Source organism: Mauremys mutica, chromosome 18 (assembly GCF_020497125.1).
Source record: "Mauremys mutica isolate MM-2020 ecotype Southern chromosome 18, ASM2049712v1, whole genome shotgun sequence".
In the NCBI taxonomy this organism is placed as follows: domain Eukaryota; kingdom Metazoa; phylum Chordata; order Testudines; family Geoemydidae; genus Mauremys; species Mauremys mutica.
Genome location: NC_059089.1, coordinates 10785746 through 10808651, shown reverse-complemented (window position 1 = coordinate 10808651; position 22906 = coordinate 10785746). Strand labels below are relative to the sequence as shown.

Genomic DNA, 22906 nt, shown 5'->3' with positions numbered 1-22906 from the left:
GAATGACTGTGCAAGCTGCAGGCTTTAATTACAGAAGCTAATTTCAGTCTCACACAAGCCAAAAGCAAAAGGATCCATTAGTGGAGCTCACATTCCCTTCTGGGCAAGCACCTCACAATCCTTAATGGATCAGCTGTGCCAGAATTCTCCCAGCCAACTGATACAGGAGCCCCAGGAGAAGACATCTGAAGATGTGAAAAACATACACACTTGGTTTACACTGAGCAGCCTGCTACAGGTTTTAAAATTTAGCAGGCTTTGCCATTTTAATGGTATCTAGTTCAGGCTGGGGTGTTGAGTCTGTTGGATATAAAGGTTGCAGAATGTCCGCCTTAGGGTATGGTGAGGATCATGTCGCTCATTCCACAGTGAACAGAGAGCAATGAGAACTTGATCAGAGGGCTTTGGAGAAGGTGCCTGAGCTGTTTACAGCAGCAGGACAATAAAACCCACCACACTAGGATTTCATAGAGGGTTTAACCCTGAAAGCTGGTCACTGCGGTGGAAAGGTTCAGCTTCTTCAGCTGTGATTCTGTGAACGAGTCTTTTCTGGTTCTGCATGACGTGCAGGAGCAGGGTACGTGCCTGGCGCTCCGCAGGTGCATCGAGCCTGCCAACCTCACTGTGTGTTGACAAAATGAGGCTCTAGTTAAGGAGTCATGTGAGGAGCCAGGGAGAACCAATGTGAACAGCAAAGAGGCCTGGGGGTTGTTTGCCCTCCCTCTTTTAACATAGGGAAAGCAACATAGGAAGGGGGAGGTTGAGGGAATGGATCACACAGTGAGATTGAGATGTGGGCCTGATCCTGCCACTCTTATCCAAGTTCTTCCTCATGGACACGGTCATTGTTGACTGCAGTGGGACGACCTGCATAAGGAAGGGCAGCGGGAGCTGGTCCTGTGCTTGTGACATGCAAAGTCATTTCCAACACCCCCAAGAACTGAACTAAAATGTAGCTCAGTAATGGGGTGAAGGACAGACTTGTGGGGGGGACACATCGCCAGGAGTCACAAGACCAGGGTTCTAGTCTCAGCTCTGCCACAGACCAGCTGGGCGTCTTTTGGCAAGTCCCTTAATCATTCCGGGCCAGGACGCACTAGGAAATCATTGTCTGAAACATATTAACTAACCCCATGTAGCTTTCGAATGTACGTGGACTAGCCTTCCACTTCCCCATATATTAAAGGGGTGATACCACCTAGGTCAAAGGGGAGCGTAATTCATTAATGTTTGCTATGTGCTTGAGATCTTCACATGAAAGGTTCCAAAGGAGAGTCAAGTGTTACAGTTAAAGCAGGGAACTTTCATTAGCAAGAGGCTGCAACTGATAAAACCCAATCTCATCTTTCCCAAAGATCCCGAGAGAATGTGTGTTTCTCTGCATTTCCCTAGTACAGCAAGACGATGGCTGTCCTTTTAAAAGGGGAAGCCCAGACAACATCCACTATAGGATATCCTACCCAAGAGCACTGAATTGGCAGAGAGGTGGGGCTATCAAACACATGTTCGCTTTTTTCAAACACTGAACAGGATGTGCATGTAGGACCCAGCATGCTAAATAAACCACAACACACACAGCCTGGAGTGACAAACAAAGATAACTAAAATAATGCCCCTACTGCTCCTTTGTGCTACAGGGCAAACTCAAACTCAGCCACTCTCCAGGGATGCTGAGCTTTGCGAGGCAGTTGCCTGGCTGGGTGGGACTTAACGGCCTCTTCTTTCATAGATTTCAAGGCCAGAAGCATCCATTGCAATCATCTTGTCTGACCCCTGTATAACACGGGCCACAGAACTTCCCCAAAATAATTCCTAGCGCGTCTTTTAGAAAAAAATCCAATCTTGATTTAAAAACCATCAGTGAGGGAGAATCTGCCACGATCCTTGGCAAATTGTTCCAATGGGCAATTACTCTCACTGGTAAAAATTTCCACTTTATTACCTGTTTGAATTTATCTAGCTTCAACTTCCAGCCATTGGGTCAGGTTATACCTTTCGCTGCTAGACTGTTATCATTAAGTATTTGTTCCCCATCGACATACTTATCGACTGTAATCAAGTCATCCCTGAATCTTCTCTTTGTTAAGCTAAATAAATTGATCTCCTTGAGCTATTACTATGGTTTCTAATCCTTTAATCATTCTGCTGGCTCTCCTCTGAACCCACTCCAATTTCTCAACATCCTTCCTGAATTGTAGACCCCAGAACTGGACCCAGTATTTCAGTAGCAGTTGCACCAGTGCCAAATACAGAGGCAAAATAACCGCTCTGCTCCTACTCACAAGCCCCCCATTTATGCATCCCAGGATCGCATCAGTGTTTTTGGCCACAGCATCACACTGGGAGCTCATGTTCAGCTGATTATCCACCACAACCCCCAAATCTTTTTCAGAGTCACTGCTTCCCAAGATAGAGTCCCCCATCCTGTAAGCATGGCCGACATTCTTTGTTCCTAGATGTATACATTTACATTTAGCCATATTAAAATGCTGTATTTTTTGCTTGTGCCCAGTTTACCAAGCAATCCAGATTGCTCTGCATTAGTGGCCTGTTCTTTTCATTATTTAGCACGCCCTCAATTCGTGTGTCATCTGCAAACTTTATCCGCAATCTTTTTGTTTTTTCTTCCAGGTCATTGATAAAAATGTTAAATAGCATCAGGCCAAGAACTGAACCTTGCAGGACCTTACTAGAAACACACCCCATTTACAATGACATTTTGAGATCTAACCATTAGTCAGCTTTTAATCCACTTAACAGGTGCCATATTAATTATATACTGTTCTAGATTTTTAGATCAAAATGTCATGCGGTACCAAGTCAAACACTTTATAGGAGTCTAAGTATACTACATCAACTCTATTACCTTTATCAGCTAAACTTGTGATCTCATCAAAAAAATAAATAAATCAAGTTAGTCTGACAGCATCTATCTTCTATAAACCCGTGTTTATTGATTTTATTAATTGACTTTATTGAGTCCCATATCAGACTCCATTATCTAGCCCAGGTTCGATGTCAGGCTGACAGGCTTATAATTAAGGTTAAGATTTTATCACAGTTATTTTTAATAAAAGTCAGGGCAATAAACAAAAATTCACAGAAGCCTGTGACCTGTCCCCGACTTTGACAAAATGGGCCTGAGGAGGGTATGAGATCCGGAGCATTGCTGAGGGAGGGGAAGGGGGGCGGGGTCCAGCTGAGAGGGTCCCCTACCGCTCGCCGTGGCCTGGAACGCCAGAGCCCCCACCAGCTGACAGCTCCAGTCCCGCTGCTATGGGGTGAGGCAAAAAACGTCACGGAGGTCTCTTGAACTCACGGAATCCATGACTTCTGTGACATAATCTTAGCCCTACTTATAATTACCTGAGCCATCCCATTTACCCTTTTTAAATACTAGCACAACATTAGCTTTCTGCCAGTCTTCTGGGACTTCCCCAGCATTCAAGACTTATAGAAAATCAACATTAACAGTCCAGCGAACTCCACCACCAAGTCTTTTAAAACTCTTGGTTGAATGTCTTCTGGACCTGCTGATTTAGAAGTGTCTAACTTTAGTAATTGCTGTTTAACATCCTCCTGAGATACTAGTGTAATGAAAAATGTGTTATCATAGGATGACATCATCTGTTTTTTCCCCAAACACAGAAGAGAAATATTTTTTTGAGCACCTTTGCCTTTTCTGCATTATTATTGCTAATTCTATTATTTCCTCACAGCTAATCTGGCTCATAAACTGGTTTCAGTTTTGTGAAACTGGCCCTTTTAAAACACCAAGCGTAAATATATATCACTGGTCTGAATTTTATTCTGTTTGCACATGATCACTCATACCTAAGCTAGCCTTAAGTTTTCATTCAGCGATCAGTTCTGCTCCATCTGTCAAGACAAGGTCTAATATAGAATTCCCTTGTGTTAGTTTCAACAATTTTTGAGTTAGGAAATTGTCACCTACAATATTTAGAAATTCCAAGGATGTTTTAGTACTGCCAGCATGACCCCTCCAGCATCTGTCACTCAAACTGAAGTTCCCTATGATCACACACCTTTCCCTTTCCTATACATTATAGATAAGGTGCAGAAGGAGCTGGTCTTCCTGTTCCCTAGTGTGATTTGGTCTGTAGCGGACACCAGCTAATGCCATTTTTGACATGTTTTCCAATCACTCAGCAAATAGCAGGGCCTTGCCTTCTGTTTCCTGCCTTCACCTGATTGCATTCTGCTCTCCTCTGGCTGGTTTTGGCTGACAGGTTTTACTCCCATTTGGGGGCTGTTATTCCACAGATGATGAGGTGAAATCCCATACAATTCCACTTCCCTGACACTCCTGGAGAGACAGCTCCACCCTGCTCCTCCCGGTTAGTAACTCTACATTAGCTTTCTGAAAACGGGACTACATGTGGCTGCCAAAAGGCTCAATCTACGATTAATCCACAGATTCTCCATGAAAGCTCCCAATGGCTACCTAAACGGAGAGGAAGGATGGTCCCTTGGTTAGAGATCTAGCCCACGAATTGGTTCGGTTCAAATCCCAGAACCGCCGCAGACTTCCTGCATGATCCTGGGCAAGTCACTTGTACCCATTTTACAGCTGGGGAACTGAGGCACAGAGTGGCTAACTGCACTTCCCTACCTCACAGGGTTGTGGTGGTGATAAAGGTGTTAAAGACTGTGAGGTTCTCAGATTCTATCGGAATAAGAACCTAAGGTACCCAGCCTTCAACCTTTATGCATCTTCGATACTTCAACTCCAGTCATTACTGATTACTTGACCGCCATCCTGATGTGCAGACTCATCTCCTCCCTCTATTTCTGGGGGGAGAAGGGGAAGCCATTGCGGCTCATTTCCACAACGCTAAAACTGGCCTTTCTGATAACGATGCTCAAGACAGTGGCGACTGTCTCTCCTCACTCGGTTAGTGCGATGTTTTCAGTGCAGCCTCAGACATTGTAGCACTATCAGTACTCGGTGGGGTCTGTCCTACTCTTGCACATAAACTCGCTCTGATGCTGAGAGATTGTCAGGCCTCCATGAATCGGCAGCAGCAGCACTACTCCAGGTTATAAAGCCGCCATATGTTATCTGACCATCCTGCTGGTATTCCTGGTTCACTTTTTCCAGGCATTTCCACTATAGATTTTCCCCAGCGCCACATGACTTTGCACCAGCTATTACCTTCACTATGATCCTAGTGGTTATGGTTACCCCATTATAATTTATTTGTCTACCACTGCAGATTTACAATGGATCTGCTACCTCACATCTCAGCCCAGTGATTGGTTAGCTCCTCAAACATAGCCCGAGCAAAGAGGAAATGCTGCTCCCTGACCCAACAGATCAGCTTGGCTTCTTTTCTGCTGCCTGACATTTCTACTGAGAGAATCCTGTTTTCCCTGGATCAGCAACGTACAACCAGGGGGCTTCTCCACGTCCTCTCAAGAAGCCTCTAAATGGTGTGGTTGGACTATCCTGGTGGTTAGTCCCACAGCGCTTTACACAACCACACAAGGGAGCTGAATCCACTCTCGCTCTCCAGTTGCTGAACAGCCGCGGTTGGGAGTGCAGCAAGCAGGCCACTCCAGAGCTGTGTGCTCTGCACTTCTCCAGAAAGACCCAGATTTGATTCCCAGGTACGATCTCTCACTCCTCAAGCTGGCAGAGGCTAGAATTCCTTTGGGGGGAGCCTGCTTGGCCCTTGCCCCTGGTGTTATCGAGGGCTTTGCTTTACAAGTACCGCCTCCCCTCTGCACGACACAGGAGTAGCCTCGAGGGGCTCTGGAGGGAAGCAGTAAGGGGGAGGCATGAGGAGCACCCCAAAGAGAAGATCCCCTCTACTGCAGGGCTTTCTGCGTTCCAGTCTCAGGCAGAGCCAGAAATGCTGAGCCGAGCTTTCACCATTCCTCACTGGCTAGTCAGCCCAACGAAGCTGTGCCCAGATTCCAGCGAGGGCAGAACTTGCCAGAGCTGGTTCCTCATGGGAAGGGGATGATTGGCACACGCTACATTAGGAAAGATCTGTACTGGCTGCTGGTTAAATACCGCGATCACGCTAGAGACAAAATCTTCCGATACACGCGGTTACATGGCCTTGGCCTGCTGGCTTCAGTGACCTCCCTACATTCACGTCTGTATGTAAGAGCTCTGCCAAGGCAAGTATCTGGGATGCTCCCAAGCTTATGCATAAATCTTTCAGGCCTTGTCTACGCGAGAGAATTAAATTGGGCACCGCTGGTGTAAAGCTATGTCTGCACTAGGAGGGCGTTATCAGTATAGGGACACGGGTGTGCTACACCAGCAAAGTACTCCTGCCACGGAGGCAGCTAGACCGGCAAAGCTGCACTTTGTCCCACAAACAAAACAAGCTGGGCTAGTAAAAGCAGTCTTGCCAGTAGAACTATGTCTCCACTGGGCTTCTGCTTGACCAGCGACGTCGGTCAGGAATCACATCTCCTGACACAGCTTTGACGGCAGTAGTCTGTAGCGCAGACCTGGTCTGAGTGCCAATGGCACGGCATGCCCACACTAGCTATGTTGTTTCAAGTGCATCTCCCCTGCACTGTTCAATGTTGGTGCAGTTGTACTGGCCACTGAGCACCCTTATTCCAGAGTTCCTAACACAGCTTCCTGAAGCAATGGCTTCTGGGAGATTCTGAAAGGCCATCTGGGAGCCCAGGGGAACTATGGGAGAAGAGGTCAGACTCCCATAATACCATGAGAAATTAGCATAATTTCCCTTTACAGAACTCCTGGCAATTCCCTGGTGCTAGCATCATTTCTTAGTTATTTATCCAAAAGGGAAGCCAGGATAAATGACGGGTTTCTGATCTATCACTTACCAATCTGCCTATTCCCTACAGTGTATTTTCAGTCCTAGGCCCAGTCAGCCTTATTAGCAGAGCATGCTGAAGAAACACAGGACAGATGTGGGTTGGCAGCCATGTTGAAATGCCTCAATCTAGGCTGATGGAGAGAAGGTGCAATGTGGAGATGATGGCCTGGTTAATCTTTGGAGGAGGAGGATGCAGCCTACTAGCTAATCCATGGATGAACAGATTGAGCCTGAGCATTTAGTGAGGTTTATGAGAGAGGCTGGTCCTTCTACTTTTCTGATTTCAGAGCACTGGCTACATGACTCCTCACTGGATCCTTCTTTAGTGGTTGGAGAGGCCTCTCCCTTTCTTAAAGGCAAAGCCTCTTTTTAAATCTCTAACTGCCGAACCAATACAGAAACAGGATGGAAGTTGGTTTGCGGCTCCCCACAGAAAGTCATCAGCATCACCTTTCTGCACGTTTGCTCTTGCCAAGGACAGTTTCGCATAAAGCTTCCGCTCAGACTTTTAAAAGTGAGTTTAAAGTCCCTGAGAAAGGAATGAGCTGATGGCTCGAGGGACACCAGTCCTTCTCGGGCCAGATGCAGCACACCCAGCAGCGCAAGCTTCCCCGCACTGCCCTGCCAGGGTACCAGAAGCCGAACCTGAAAGGTCCTTTACTGGTGAGCTAGTATTTCAGTCTATCAGCTCATTCATCGGTGAGCTCTTTAGTAAGGCTGCCAACATTGGTGCTGGTTAGTGCCAGCTGGGGATGGGCTTTGCTGCAGAGGTACTTGGACATTAGAAATCAGACTGAGACACCAATTTAATTCACACAGCCATCAGATGGGAATAACTTGCAATGACTATCGACCGGAGCTGCATTCAAACTGCTGACCTAACTCGGTCAGGCTTTATACCCCATTACCAATCCCCTGAGCCACACAGTCCACGCTTTACTTAGCCGTGAATAGATGAGGTGAGAAGTGCTTCCCCTCTCCCAAGATCTCGGACTGCTCTGCCCAGCAAGATGAGGACAAATTTTCTTTTAGCTCTTTAGAGTAGCAAGCGCTGGCTTTTGTTTTGCCAGGGAGTCCCTTGAACACACTACCTTGTTGTCAAGGTCAAAGAGATAGGAGTCCTCTTCACGTACATCTGCCTCTGAATCGGAAATCAGCTCTCCAACGTACCTGTCGGATGAATGGGAAATGCAGCAATGAGATGCTTGTGCAGATGCTAGCTTGGATTTTAACACCTTGCCTCTTGTGTGCAAAGTAAAGAGTGAAAGTGACAAATCAGCCAGTATAAATCAGCATAGGTCCATCAAAGCCTGTGGAGCGATGCTGATTGACACTAGCTGAGAATTTGGCCCCACATCTTTAAAATAAAAAAAACAAAAGTCCTTTACTCAAGTTACTGCTAATACTTTTGAACATTAAAAGTGAATTTTTAAAAAGGATCTAATTTCCCCCCAGTAACAACAGGCTAGTTAGTTTTGCTTTTGTTTACTGTCCACTCACTTTCTGGTTCTCATGTACAATATTGCAGCACTTGGGTTGCACACACTGTAAGAGGACGTTTACATACCAATGCATAACTGTTTGCTTTGGAATGTGCAAAAAAACATGGAAATATTGTTACTGATCACAGAAGCTACTTACTTAAAGCCTTGTCTTACCATCCCCTAGATGTCGACATTAAGTTAACCTGACAGTGTCCCTTTAAGTAACTGGGCCTCCAACCACCTTCAAATCAGGAGTACAGGTAAGATTTTATCAGAGTCAATGCAGTGACACTGATCTAAAACCAGTGTCACTGAGATTGCCATCATGCCCGGTAAGTATTCTGAGATGTCAGCCTTCTCCTCTCAGTCTGAAACGGCTTTGCTTCAAGTAGAGGATTAAATATTTGTAACTTCTTCCATGCTTGACACATTGCCAGCCTAGCTATCACCATTATTATAATGATTTATTTGTATTACCGTAACGCCTAGGAACCCTAGTTATAAACCAGGACCCCACTGTGTGACAGACTGGGAAGCAGAAGGAAAGTGAGACAATCTCCATCTGTCTTATCTTATATTCGCATTGTAAGATCTGTGGGACAGGAACCGTACTTCTGCTGAGTGTGTGCACAACACCTAGCACAATGGGGTCTGGGTCCATGGGTAGGACTCCTACGTGCTATGGCAACACAAATAAATAAGCAATAGGAGTTATAGGTTAGGAATAGGAGTAAACGTCTTTTGAAGAGAAAACTGAGATTTCCATACTCCTTGTTCCTACCGCTCTTAACAGCATGTTCAGCTTCCAAGTGCTTTCCCAACATTAACTATGTGCATTTACCCTTGTGATGCTAGCATTTGACCCCAGGGCCCTGGAGATGAGAGCCTGAAATGTTAACCCTGAGAACCACCAAACATTCCATAATAGAGGGGGCGTTCAGATGCAGTTCCTGACCTCGAGCAGTCTGGCTCAGAATTGCTATATCAGGCTAGGATGCCGACTGCATGTGGAATCCTATCATCTTGCCTTCAGTGCATCTTGGTATCTATTAACCACTCCCATATGGCTGCAGCATTATTGGAAACAACAAAATCACTAGTAACCTAGAGCAATAGAGGATTATGGATGGAGCAAAATTGCTTTAGTGTCGCACAGTAGCCAAAACCAAAGGCAGTTCAAAAGCAGCTGAAAAATGGCACCCGGAAAAGCATTTTATTTTGTGACACTCTTTTTGATAAGCAATTCTGAGACAAAAAAATTAGTTAAAACTGAAGTTGAGATGTAGCTTGTATGTTCCTTTAGGGACCAATTCTTCAACCACTCTTCACTTTCAGCAGTACTTACTCATGGAAATAGTCCCACTGATTTCCCAGATCAGAAGTCAGTGGAAAGACTTGCATGAGGTAACTGTTATTCAGCAGCACTTAATCTATCTATCTATCTATCTCTTACGGGTTTATATGGTGTCCGTCTCTTAGGTATCTGAGCACATTCCATGTAAAAATCAATAGCAAAGTCAAGACCCGATGGAGTCTCTGGATCTTCTCCCTTTTTGGGGTACAAATTCTGCTTGGCACAGGTTATTTCGACGGCAGGATGGGAGACAAATCACAAAGCATATGAGGTATGGAATTGGAAACAGGTATCACCAGCCCCCTTAGCTCTGTCCCTGTGTCCCACCAACCTGAGCAGCCTCTCTACACGCTATTATAACCACCTGCCAACATTCTGAAGTTAATAGGGACATTATTAGCAAGGAAACAAATACGCTGTAGATTCAAATCAATTCTCCCTGGAGAGCTAGTTGCATATGGAGCTGGTAACAGGAGCGCCTGTTTCAGAGGAGTGATTCTGGCGTTGTGGCGCCATCTTTGAAGAGTGGGCATGGGTTAATTGACTGGATGTACGTGGAGGGACCGAAGACCTACATTTTACTAGGCAGAATATTGTTCCAAGGACCTACACATAACGTAGACATGGCAGTAGGGACCGGAGGTTCCTGTAGTGGAGCAGTATGTAGCAACCGTTCTCAGCCTGCGGTCTATGGGAGCAATTGCTGGCTTGTCTAGCTCTTCTTGTTTTCAGCTGCCAAACTGCATTTGAAGACAGCTAAATGCTTTCCATGCAAGCCATTGCTGTGTTTTGCCGAGGAGGTGTTTTGCAGTCATGAATGGGAGGGGAGGGGGCTTGAGTGATCGTGAACGGGAGGTGGAAGACACTCAGTTAAAATCTGGTCCAGAATAATTACTCTGCTCTGAAAGTACACTGATTATGCTGGAATGGAGTAATTTTTACTCTGGAATAGAATGTCCACAAGGGGAGCTATTCTGAAGTAGCTATTGTGGAATAGGTTATTCTGCAATAGCTACTCCAGTCAATTCCCCCCTGTACACAAGCCTTAAGATGTGTAAACGCTGGGGTTTCTTTCCTTATGGGAATAAGGTGAGGGAGGGACAATTCCATGCCCTGCATATAGACAGTTAAAGGTAAGAAGCTAGTGTGGCTGGCTCACCAAAGGAGGGTGAGCTGAAGACTGACCTATGGTTATACTGGTGATACTTAGGGTACGTCTATACTACCTGCTAGTGTTCGATGTATCGGGAATCGATTTATCGTGTCTCATCTGGACGCGATAAATCGATCCACTAATCGACGCCCGTACTCCACCTCGGCAGGAGGAGTAAGCGCAGTCGACAGGAGCGTCGCAGCAGATGACTCGCCGCCGTGAGGACAGCCAGGTAAGTCTAACTAAGATACTTCGACTTCAGCTACGCAAATAGCGTAGCTGAAGTTGCGTATCTTAGTTTGAAACTCCCCGTTCCGCATCCCAGTGTAGACCAGCCCATAGTGCGGGCATGTTACGTATTCGTTCAGAGTTGGTTAGTATGTGGTTCATTTCTGTAATGGAGAAGAGGTACAGTGTGACAGGTGAAAGGTGCCATGAGTTGTGGATGGGGATAAGCTGAGCTAAAGTGGCTTGTGGTATCTTCACTCAACTCTGCAGTCCCAGAAATGTCACATTAGTGATCATTTTTATTACACCTTTACCTTAATTTTAAATGTCCTGGCATTCATGCCTTCTGTTTAAAATTACAGTTCTCTAATCAGCTGTTTCTCAAATAACTTGTGCATTTACTCTAGTGCAGTGCGGCAGAGTGGCTTCCCTCCAGTGCAGAGGGGGTTAACTTCCCTTGGGAGGCACAGCTAAGCCCCTTCCCACCCCCCTCGCAGGAAGTGCAGGGGTGGGGCAGGAAGTATAAAAGTAGGGCCCTGCGCTCAGTTGTGACAGACCATGGAAGGAGGCAGACATCCCAAGCACAGGGCTGAGCCCTCAGCAAGGTCCAGGACCAGTCAACCCACTGCCTATGGGGATGGAAGACCCCAGGGAGAGACCAGAGGGAGGGTCGCCCAACCGCGAGCCTGTGAACCAGAGTCAGGCAGTGATGGAGCAGCACCAGCAGAACCTGGGAGGAAGCAGCCCAGGAAAACAAGACTTTGGCTCGGTTGTGCTGCCAGGATGCAAGGTAGCAACCCCGTTTCCCTGCTGACCCTGTGGTGGGATCACCTGCCACCCTTAGGGCCCTGGGCTGGGACGCAGTGGAGCAGGGTGGGCCCAGGTCCCCCACCCCACTTTATATTCAGCAACTGGCCAAGCACAAAACTTTAGGCCAAGACACCTGAGCCAGTGACTGCTGCTTGCTCGGCCCACCCCCCCAAAGGGGCCTGACCCCAAGGCTGTGCGGTTGTTGCCTGCCCCAGCCAGGAGGCTGCGGGTCAAAGCCTGTGTAGTTGCTCAGCCCAGACGCAGAAGGCCTAAGCCCTAGACTTTGGCTATTTGCCCCAGCCAGGAGGCTGAGGCCATAGACTGTTTCATTGCTCAGCCCCCAGACCCTGAGGTGCCAGCATCATAGACTGCAGGTGTGAACCCCAAATAGGGACTGAGGATCCCTGCTCACGGCGGTGTGCAGCTGCAAGTCAGGCCACCCCGGTGAACTTCTGGCCCATCTACCAACTCCGTGGAAAGGAGCACCCTGACCGCGACAGGAAGGAACCCTGTACCCTGTGAAGAGTTGATGCTTTCCCCCTCCCTTCTCACTGGACCCAGTTGATCGCCAGGCACAGGTTTAGCTCTGGACTTTGAATGCTCCATCTGGGTAGAAAGCCCTGTTCGGGGTTTACCAACTTCATTCACCAGCCCAGCTGGAAGATGGATCTCAGGAAAAACCCAGGCAGGGTTTGGCTTTAGGCCAGAACCATGAAAACACCATCAAGGCCACTATAGCTTCTAATGAGCTTTTGCAGCAATGCAGGTTCAGGACAACTTTACCAAACTACTGCTGAATTTATTTATTTAAATTTCTGCTACTGTTCAGACTTTCAGGCTCAGATTTCTCAGAGGTAATACCCTTAACATTAATTCCCTGCCCCATCCCAAAATACCATGAGGCATCCATGACATACTGCTAAGAAACAGAGATCCTGCTTTCATGGGAAGAACTGGCCTCACTGAGAACATAGCTGAGTGGGTCATTTTCCAAAGCTCGCTATGAAGAATCAGCACCACGCTGAAGCCTAAGAAATCACTGGTTCAAACAGGAATGATTTTTGTTAACCATACATAAATGATAGCAATCATTTTCTCTCTTAGGCCCTGATTCAGCCAAGCACTTCATGTGTTTAACTTTAAACATACACTGAAATGCTCTGCAGAGTCAGGGTCCAAACCAGAACTTCGGTACTGTAGAAAACCCTTAATTGTCTCACACTGACTAGAGACTGGCCCAACCCAAAACACGGGCTCCAGAGACACTGATGCACCTCCAACCCCTCAGACTTTGGGATGTTCCAGGCGTGAATTTTGCAGTTTGAGCCCATCTCCAATACAAATTAAATGGATTATTTCTACCCCCACCTTGCATTTCCCATATCGCTACTGATTTCTGCTAAACAATCAAAGCTTTCAGAGCTTAAACCAGTGTCTCTCAGGCATATCTATCAATACAGCACTCACTATGACAAAGTCATAAGCCCCAATTCAGGAAAGCATTCCTATTCTGGACAGCTCTTAAGCACATGTTTAAATCTCACTGCTGTCAAACGGATTTAAGCACATGCTTGTGTGCTTTGCTGAATTAGGGCCATAATGTGGAATTTATGAGACTACTCTCATTCCAAGGTGATGCATGGAGGTCACTAAGGTAGGGTGGGTTATGAGCTGACTTAGGACTTCAGCAGCATGGGGAAAGCTTGAAGATATGTTCTAACTGCATAGGGAATGTTCACTTAGGGGATGGATCACTTGATTACCTGTTCTGTTCATTCCCTCTGGGGCACCTGGCATTGGCCACTGTTGGAAGACAGGATACTGGGCTAGATGGACCTTTGGTCTGACCCCGTATGGCCGTTCTTATGTACTTAGGCTAGATGGTTCTGTATGAAGCAATTTCTTTTTGCATGCACCTCTCCCTTCAATAAGGAGCGTTCTAATTTGGGTGCATGACACCAACTGTCCAAAAGAGTTCATGAGCTGATGCTTTCTTTGTGAGCTACTCTAAGCCAATGAACTTACTCGCACACGAACGTTCCCAAGGGAATGTCTTGCATCGACCGCACGCCCCAGCCCATCTTTTGCGTTCGATAAAGCTGCAATCGAACCCTGAAAGACAAGAAAAGGGGTCCCATTAATGGCATCAGAGGCGGCGCTCTGCAGAAAGGCGTGCGCTCTCTGGGGAGGGGAGGGTTGCACAGAAATTGCAAATTTAATCAGAAAATGTTAATTTCAAGAGACAGTTTCTAGTTTTGTCACCATGTGACCCCAGTTCCTTGCATCCCACGATCTGCTCCCTCTGCTAATGTGAGCAGAAGGACGGAAAACCAGGTGCAAACTGGCTTCTGGCATAGCAAGAGGGGGAGGCAGCGACTATGTGGCAGCTCTCCTTTATCCCCATCCCGCAGAACCCCCTTTACCACACTCCATGGGGACTGGGCACTCTCCGTGGTACCATCCCCGCCTTAAACCTCTGGGGATTTACACATGGGATCCAAACGTCAGCTACCAGCTTCTCTTCCCTCCTGCGTGTTCCCCATCCACACAATGGAAGGAGGAGATGTTTGAGGAGAAGTCGGCAGGAGCACATGGGAGCATGGCTGTGTGGAAAGTGTGCTGCAATGGAGGGGGTGGAGCTGGAGTAGTATTCAGAACGCCCTGGATCACTACACAGATATCCCTTCCACCTGCACAGAGCTGGAAGTTTGGTGGGTCCCACTCATCCCTACCTAAGCCACTACCTGAGAGGTAGGAAGGAAACTGTGTGACTTGAAACTTGCTGGTTTTCCTGGCCCCTATAAACAGCCTATAAAACTAGACTCAGAAAAGACCCAGTAGGTCCTCTACTGCACTGCCCAGCCACTGCTGGACTATTTCCTAGGACCATCTTACACTTAACATTCTCCAGGAATGTCCCCTGCATCCCCCGCTGGAGCCTAAGGCCACTTGCATAGACTCCATTATTGGGGGGGGGGTCGGGGGGGAGAAGGGGAGAATCCTGATGCTCCCCTTTTTTTTCCTTTCCTTAATTTCTCCCCATTGCTTCTTTTGATATCCCCTTTACATCGCACTGTCTTAAACAATCCCTCTCCCTCCGTGGCACTTCATACCCTTGGCAGACTGTACCAGGAGCACAACCCAAGGCAGACAGGCTTTCCTTAGCACTAGCAGCTTCAGAAAATGTGCTCACACCGTGCTTCAGGCCTGAGGAAGCTGCATTCTGTTTTGCCTCATTCATCACCAGCAAAACAGGCAGCTGAGTTTTGAATCGCGGACACTGTGTGGTTGGGGGTGACGCAGGGAACATCGCTTGCTTTTCAGAGGCCAGGCAGAGCTGGTAGGCCTGCCAGAGGGAAACATGCGTGCTGACATGTAACATTAACTTGGAGCAAATCTGATAAGGGAAATACTGAGAATGAAGAGGAAGCACCCAGGCATCATTACTGAGCAGTCACTTTGCAGGTCAAAAGCCAGGAGTTATCCTTGATTCCTCAAGGGACGCGGCCCACAGAGCTCTGGGAAATATCTGACCTTATCACAGGCTCCACAGGGACTTATCACTCAACCTCAGCCTCAGTTTACAGAGCCAACCTGCCTCCCTTAGCAAGACTTTAACGAACAGGGCACAACAGTGACAACCCTCTTTGCACAACTCCTAAAGGAACAAACACATTGTGCCGACCAAGGGGGAAAAAAAAGAGAAAGTGCAGCCAAGAATTTCATCAGGAAAGTCTCCTGAGTGGGTTTTCTTTAATAAATTTCAAATTTTCATCAGATTTCAAAGTTAAAAAATCAGTTCTTTACTAAATAAAACTAAACCAAAGCAGAGACGACATCAGTTTAACCTAAGGAAAAGGATAAATGGACACAAATCAGATATTAGGAATGGCAATATACAAAAACCTGTAGGAGAACACTTCAACCTCCCTGGCAACACAATAGCAGATCTTAAGGTGGCCATCCTGCAGCAAAAAAACTTCAGGACCAGACTTCAGAGAGAAACTGCTGAGCTTCAGTTCATCTGCAAATTTGACACCATCAGCTCAGGATTAAACAAAGACTGTGAATGGCTTGCCAACTACAGAACCAGTTTTCTCCTCTCTTAGTTTTCACACCTCAGCTGCTAGAAGAGGGCCTCATCCTCCCTGATTGAACTAACCTCGTTATCTCTAGCCTGCTTCTTGCTTGCTTATATATACCTGCCCCTGGAAATTTCCACTACATGCATCTGACGAAGTGGGTATTCACCCACAAAAGCTCATGCTCCAAAACGTCTGTTAGTCTATAAGGTGCCACAAGCCTCTTTGCTGCTTTTACAGATCCAAACTAACACGGCTACCCCTCTGATACAGTTTAACCTAGAGTCAGTTCTCCACAACATCCCTTCCCCTGTTTTACAGGAGACAGCCAACGTTACCAAATTGAGTCACTAAAGTTACAGGCTTACATCCATCCTTCAGCAACACAATAAAAATAGTGTGACTAACAGCACTGAACTCAATGGGTGCTGAGCATCTCTGGAAAAAAAATAAATCAGACCAGTTAGAGAGGAACTTTAGGAACCCAGGTCCATAAGCTTTGGCCATCACTTCTGATATGAACTGCTAACCTATAATTTTGATATAAATGGCTCTGTTTTTTCCTTATTATTACTCTATTTTCCCCAAAGACCTTACCCTGAACTGCCAGTGAAGCGACCACTTTAAAAAAAAAAAATAGAAAAACCACACAGAAGCAACTAATAAATTGTCCATTTGGGTTGACTAAAGAACACAGAGGGTCTAAGTGTCTAGGCCAGTGTTAGGGTGGTATTCCCAGCTGATCTACAACCCTGCTGTTGTTTTGTGGTCACTAGCAGGATCCAGAGGCTTGGCTCTGGTTTACATCTTTCAATGATGATATAGCTGCACCATTTCTCCCTCGTCTTTGGAAATCTTTGCTTTTACAGACAGACTAGAGCAGACAGGCAAGGGGCTTTAGTCCTTTTAAAATAATGATCCAAACCAGGAGCCTTCTCTCTCACCTGAGCCCATTCTGCACCACCCGATTCCGGCAGTTTCGCCAACATGAGCAAGCGTGGTTACACTCAAAGATCAGCGGTGGCTCAGACATGTTGAATTCAGGCAGGAGTCGGCCATCCTGGAGAAGAGACACGAGATTATATTCCTGTATTCTTTTGGAACTGGAAATAAAGCTGGAAAGCTCCAATCCAGAGCTGAATTTCCTCAAAGTTTAAGTCAATCTAGAGTTGATACACTGGTTCCCATTCATCTTCTAGAGTTGACTTAGATGACAACATAGATCCATACCCAAACTTCCCCGAAGTCTGAGGGAGCCCTGCACCGCTATCAGAAACAGAGGACAGGCAAAAAACAAAAACAGAACTTTGCCTGCATGTGGTGCTATTCAGCTGCAGATCTCAAGGTGCTTTACAGAAGTGTGCATGCTTCTTTAGCCACATTTTGCAACTGGGGAAGAGAGTCTATGGTACAGCCTGGACTAGAACCCAGGTCTCCAGACTCTGAGGCCAGCAGTCATGCTGCTGGACCACCTTTATTCTCATAAGAAGCCCCTCTAAGCATCTTCCAGTTACATGGAGATGAGAAGGTGGCAGATAGTGCACCATATTTAACAAACTTGGACATAAATGCTCAAAGAATACGAGCAGTGAAGTCACTTTGGATTGTTGAAGCCTGTTAAAGCACAATTAAAATGGATACCCTGGCAAAAGCCAGGAGATACCAAAATTCCCAAGGGAGAAGCCTGCAGAGATTATGGGAACATGTGATCTTAGTGGAACCTGCTCAAGGATTAACCTCCAAGCCTCCCTGGAGGATTTAAGCATATATACACAAACCACTAGAGCAGCCACCTAGCAACGCTGTAATTAAAACACATCCACTCAGCCGTCACAGGAGGTGGATCACGGTAAATAAGGGAAAAATAAAACATCCCCCGTCCCTTCCCCTCATTGATAAATTACAGAAACACTGAACGACTGAACAGCGCACACTGCATTCTTCAATGGGGCTTGTACCTTGGGCACGGATTGTTAAACACTGCGCATCATGTGGGGATAATCAATGGCTCCATTGGTATAGAAGTAACACAAGTTTGAGATTTATTGTGTCTCTTGCCACGTACACGCTGAAGCCAAGATTACAGTCTTGAGTATTTTATATACTGGAATTGAGAAAGTCTTTAAGAATTTTTTTAAATGAACTGTTATAATACGTGAATATCGGCCAAACCAAACGTGAAGTTCAAAGTCCTCACCTTGTCATACCAGCAGCGCATACTGAGTTGGCCACACATGCAGTTGCTGGAGGAGCAGTCATCTATGCACACACAGTACTGGAAGGGAGAAACAAGGAGCAGATCCAGTTCTCACACAAATGCAACAGAAAGACTAAATTGGTTAAATGGGCTGGAAAGGAAACAGCTATCGACTTAGCTATTGAGATACCCCATCCTCTCCCAAACACCAAGAATATGGGGGCCTCCCAAGTATTTAAAAAATAGGCACAAATCCCTCCCTCTCTCTCATCAGACAATAGCACAATCAGCTTCATTGGTTTCACAGGGCATTTTGTTTGCTCATTTTTGTGGGTGACATTACTGAGGGGAAGCTAGATCACAGAAAGGGATTTTGCAGTCAGTTCTGGCAAGGGGTGGTCCTGTGTCCATTTTTCTCTCATGCAGAAGTGAATTCCAGTGTAGCTCCAGCTCCTGTGAAAATTCTCTCTCCTGCGCTCATGACCCACTAGCTGCCAGGGTCACTGGCATGGGGAGTCAGGGTCACAGAGGGCAGGGTGATTTCTCAGGTAGGTAGGGCCAATCGATTGGAGGGCTCTGAATATCAGAGACACAAGCCTTGAACTGGATGCTGAGTTCGCTGGGGAGACAGCGTAGCGAGTGGAACACTGGGGCGATGTGTTCCTGGCAGCTTGTGCTGCTAAGTAGACAGGCTGCTGAATCCTGTACCAATTGGAGGTTTTTCAGGGCATGTGGCTTCATCCCTGGATACAATGAGTTGCAAGAATCAAGCCTGGGAAGCCATGAATGCCTGACTGTTTCTCTAGGATATTACACAGGGCTCATAACTATGGCACCAGGACACACAGCTTTCATGGATATCACACAGAACAACACAATCAATAGCCTGGATTATTACTATTGCCAAATATTACTTTGCTCATCTCCAGTTTTTGTCATTGGAGGATCTACAAACACTGACTAATTAAAGCCTCACTACACCTAGTGTACGGGCTACATCAGAACCATGAAAAGCAGCCATCTCTAGAGTTGGACGTCATGTGCAGTTAGCAGCAGTTTAAGAAAGGAAGGGATGAAGAATCCTATGTCCAAGAGAAACAGCTGGCGGAATTTAGGGAGGCAGAGTCCAAATGCCTAAGCTGGAATTTTGCCAGGACATGGGGGTTAACTACCCCAATTCTTACTGAAAATGCCACAGGGTTTTCAATTCAGACAAAATGGAAAGGATCGTGGCTTTTCGCTCTCATCTTAAAACTCGCACCTCCACCATCACAGCACCTCTGAGGCTTGACTTTCACATTTCCATGGAACAAAATGTTTTCTCAGTTCCAAGGAGCAGTGGGAGGAATTTCCGTTCTTCTGTCGCAAAAAGACCTATACCAACAAGGTGGAGGAGGCGAGTGTGTAACTGGAATACAAGCACACAATCAAGCAACTCAACCATGTTTGCTCATATCACTGTGTCCACCTAGAGAGAGAGACACACAAACACCCCTTCCTATGGGAACACATCTCTGTAGTGCACACTCCAGCTGGTTCTCTCATCAGCACACAGCAACCTCTCTAACAATATTCCGTACCAGGACAGGAGAGACACACCCACCCACCCACGTATGTACCCGGCCCATCTAACCTGCAAATGAGTGATGTTTCTATCGATGTTCATTGGGGACGTCACACAGTTCTGAGAAACATATTTGTAGTTGGTGGGGCAAGGCTCGCTGTCCACTGAATTGATGCATGGAATTGGGATCTGCTCGTAACCCCGGGCAATGTCTCTGTCACAGCAGGGGAAAGGTAGGGAAGAGAACAATCGCTTTATGCAACGAAGATACCATCCTCCACTCCCCAAAACAATCTGGTGACTACAAAATCATCAAGTGCAGCTTGAGTGGCATCCCGAGCAGAATTTGATCTCTGAATATTTAAGGTTGAAAGGAACTCCGTTTCATTCTGAATCCATTTTTCCAACCAGATGTATAAATTACTACTTCCTGTTGGGCCGTTCCATGTGGATGATAAATTCACAAATGCCAGCCCTGATTCAGCATGTGCTGCACCAACCCTGATTCAGCACAAGCTGAAAAGCTAAGTGCCTTTCCCGAATCGGGGCCTCACCCCTCAGCCTAGAGAGCTTGCACTTGGCAGTCACAACAGAGGCCAGCTGGACTCTCACCTGCTCACCGTCTTCTCTAACTGGGCAGGTTTGTCAGTAGATGATTCTCGGATTGTCTTGTTCATCTGCAGAGCCACCCAGACCTGAGAGTTGAGACTTGAGCACTGGAGTGGAGTCTCACCTTCCTTGTTCTTCAAGCTGACATCCGAGCCACGGGAGAGAAAGAGGCTGCAAAACAGCAACAACAATAGATAACCCACCCAGAAAGAATTTACCAGAGGCGGAAGAGTCAAATGGCATTCTGCAGCCATTCCTTAAGGTCGCATTCGCAGGACCACTCTCTCTTGAGAATGATGACTCAGAACAGGTTCCACCACTACAGAAAGCAACCACCTCAATTCCCTTTTTATAAAGCTGGTCCATTGAACAACACTTTCTAAAGGTGGGGGTTAATTTGGAAGCTGGGTAGAGGAACAGATTGGCACATCAGCCTGCCAATTCTAGAGAGCTGGGTCCAAATCTCGCCTTACATCAGGCATGAAAAGGAGTTTGCTCATAACCAGCCTAGCTCCAAATGGACCTGGAACTAGGCCTAGGCACCACTGAAGTCCCACTGAAGCCCTATTTCGAGGACATAAATGGAACTTTAAAAAGGGGCATAGGCCTTGAGCTAGTTCTGTGTCCAGGGGTGAAATTCACCCTCTAAACGGAGCTCTCGCTCACTAGCTGGAATTGCTGCATGCACTGTAACACAGGGAAAGCATTCAGGGCCTCCATTCGACGGCTCTGCAAATGGAGTGGCCCTGCATCCCACCTCCCTATAAATAGGCTCAGCTGCTAGGAGCCATCACAAGCTCCACTCGCGTGCTTACAAAAACTCAGCCTGCTTCTCCACTGCCTTGTGCGTCGCGCAGTCATTTACAGCCGTGCGTGTGCTACTGAATCAGGACACGAGGGCCCAATTCTTGTTTGCTCAAAAGGCCCCTTTACACCACTCTGGCAGTGGAAAGGAGCCTGACAGTGGATGCAATTTTAATTTGCGTTATTTGCGGCCAGAGTGGTGCAAAGGGGTCTTGGTGTTCATGAGAATCAGCCCCATGTATTTCACCCCCACTTTGCCTGGGTGCAAAGCAATGCAGAATCAGGCTCATCATCCTATTTTGGTTCGTGTTCAGAGGTAAAGGCATTTCATAGCACTCCTCAGCTTGCCAGCCGGTGTCCAAATGAGAAGTGAACAAAGTAACAAAGGAAAGCGGGGGTGGCAGGCGCCGTACTTACACAACACACTCATAGCGGTTCTCTCTGGCTGCGATGTGCAGCGGCGAGTCTCCATGAATATTTACTGCATGTAAATCGCACTTAGCAGCCAGCAGTATCTCCGCTATGTCAACACAGCCAGAAAAAGCTGCCCAGTGCAAACAAATATTCTCCTCCTGGAGGGGAAAACACAGGAGAGGCTGTTTAGTGCACTAAGATCCCACCACTTTGGGACTCCACCGTCCTTAGCACTGTAGCTATGGCATTAAACACATGGCCGGCCTTCTCCTTTACTGGATTTCTCTCTAGCTCGGAGGAACACAACCCTGCAACAGGCAGGCAGGGAGTTCTCAGCACAGCTGCCTCCACGCTCACTGGAGATGGCAAGGCTACACCTAAGCTACTGCATTGCTCTCTTTATCCGTACAGACGAGTCATTTGTCTCTAAGCCACAGAACGATCTGGATCGATCCACAGGGAGACACGACAGATGCAAACGAGCCCCAGGGAAGGGCGAGAAGCTGAACCGTCCAAACCAGACATGTAGCAAAACAAGCCCATCTCCTAACTCTACAGTACCAAAGAGAGTGACCCCAGTGGGAACAAGCAGAGCACAAGCTGTAGGGTACAAAGGTCTGAAAAGCAGGACGCCAGGCACAGGGAGAGCAAACTGATTTCAGGCATCTCGTAAATCCTGCGGGTACCCGTCTCTCACTAAAGCACCAGAAAGAAGGGAACCCTAATCTTGCGGATATAGATGTTTTAAGTGATGATCCTATTACTGTGTAATTTGTAGTACACCTTGGAATCCTTCAGCATGACAAGCACTAGAAAGGCTGATTGTGACCACGTAACGATGATGATGATTATAAACGGAGGTCTCTCACAGATGGAAAAAAAAATTGCATACTTAAGTCTCTGCAACTTAATCTCTCTATTAAAGGGAAGATCTGACTTACAAACAGATGCCTGGGTGCAGGGGCGGCATATTTTTGACAGGGCTTCTGCTCCCCAACATGCCACCATCTAAAAATGGCAGCGAATCCCAAGTATAGTTTTGAAGATTAATTTAATGCAGCAAGGGTACCGCTGCACATACTGCGTATCAGGCGACAGAGAGGACAGACCAATTTACAGCTCCTGCCATTCTAATTTACGCTGATTAAAATCAATGGGGCTACTCGAGGAGTAAGGTGCTACTCAGTGTGAGGAACGATGGCAGGAGCTGGCCCTTAATGACCTACAATGAGTAGATGCTGGAACTCTGGACACATTAATGGGGATCTCATACATGTGTGAGGGAACTGCTGGATGGAACGATTGGATTTACACGGTCAGACTAATGTGCGATCCAAGGGATTGGTAGCTGGCGGCTTTTGTGATGGATCAGCCACA

General features: G+C 46.8%; 1 protein-coding gene across 15 annotated transcripts in view; it reads right to left on the bottom strand.

Annotated features, from left to right (window-relative positions):
- Nucleotides 1-22906, bottom strand: part of EHMT1 (euchromatic histone lysine methyltransferase 1) — a 162250-nt gene that overhangs the window by 8736 nt on the left and 130608 nt on the right. For all 15 annotated transcript variants that reach the window (XM_044992504.1, XM_044992514.1, XM_044992510.1 and 12 more), the window contains 7 exons: nucleotides 21533-21687; nucleotides 20315-20482; nucleotides 19772-19916; nucleotides 18139-18216; nucleotides 16886-17001; nucleotides 13885-13971; nucleotides 7922-8000 (listed from right to left, as the gene is read on the bottom strand). In XM_044992504.1, the coding sequence (XP_044848439.1) occupies nucleotides 7922-8000; nucleotides 13885-13971; nucleotides 16886-17001; nucleotides 18139-18216; nucleotides 19772-19916; nucleotides 20315-20482; nucleotides 21533-21687 (828 nt within the window). The remainder of the gene's footprint in view (nucleotides 1-7921; nucleotides 8001-13884; nucleotides 13972-16885; nucleotides 17002-18138; nucleotides 18217-19771; nucleotides 19917-20314; nucleotides 20483-21532; nucleotides 21688-22906) is intronic.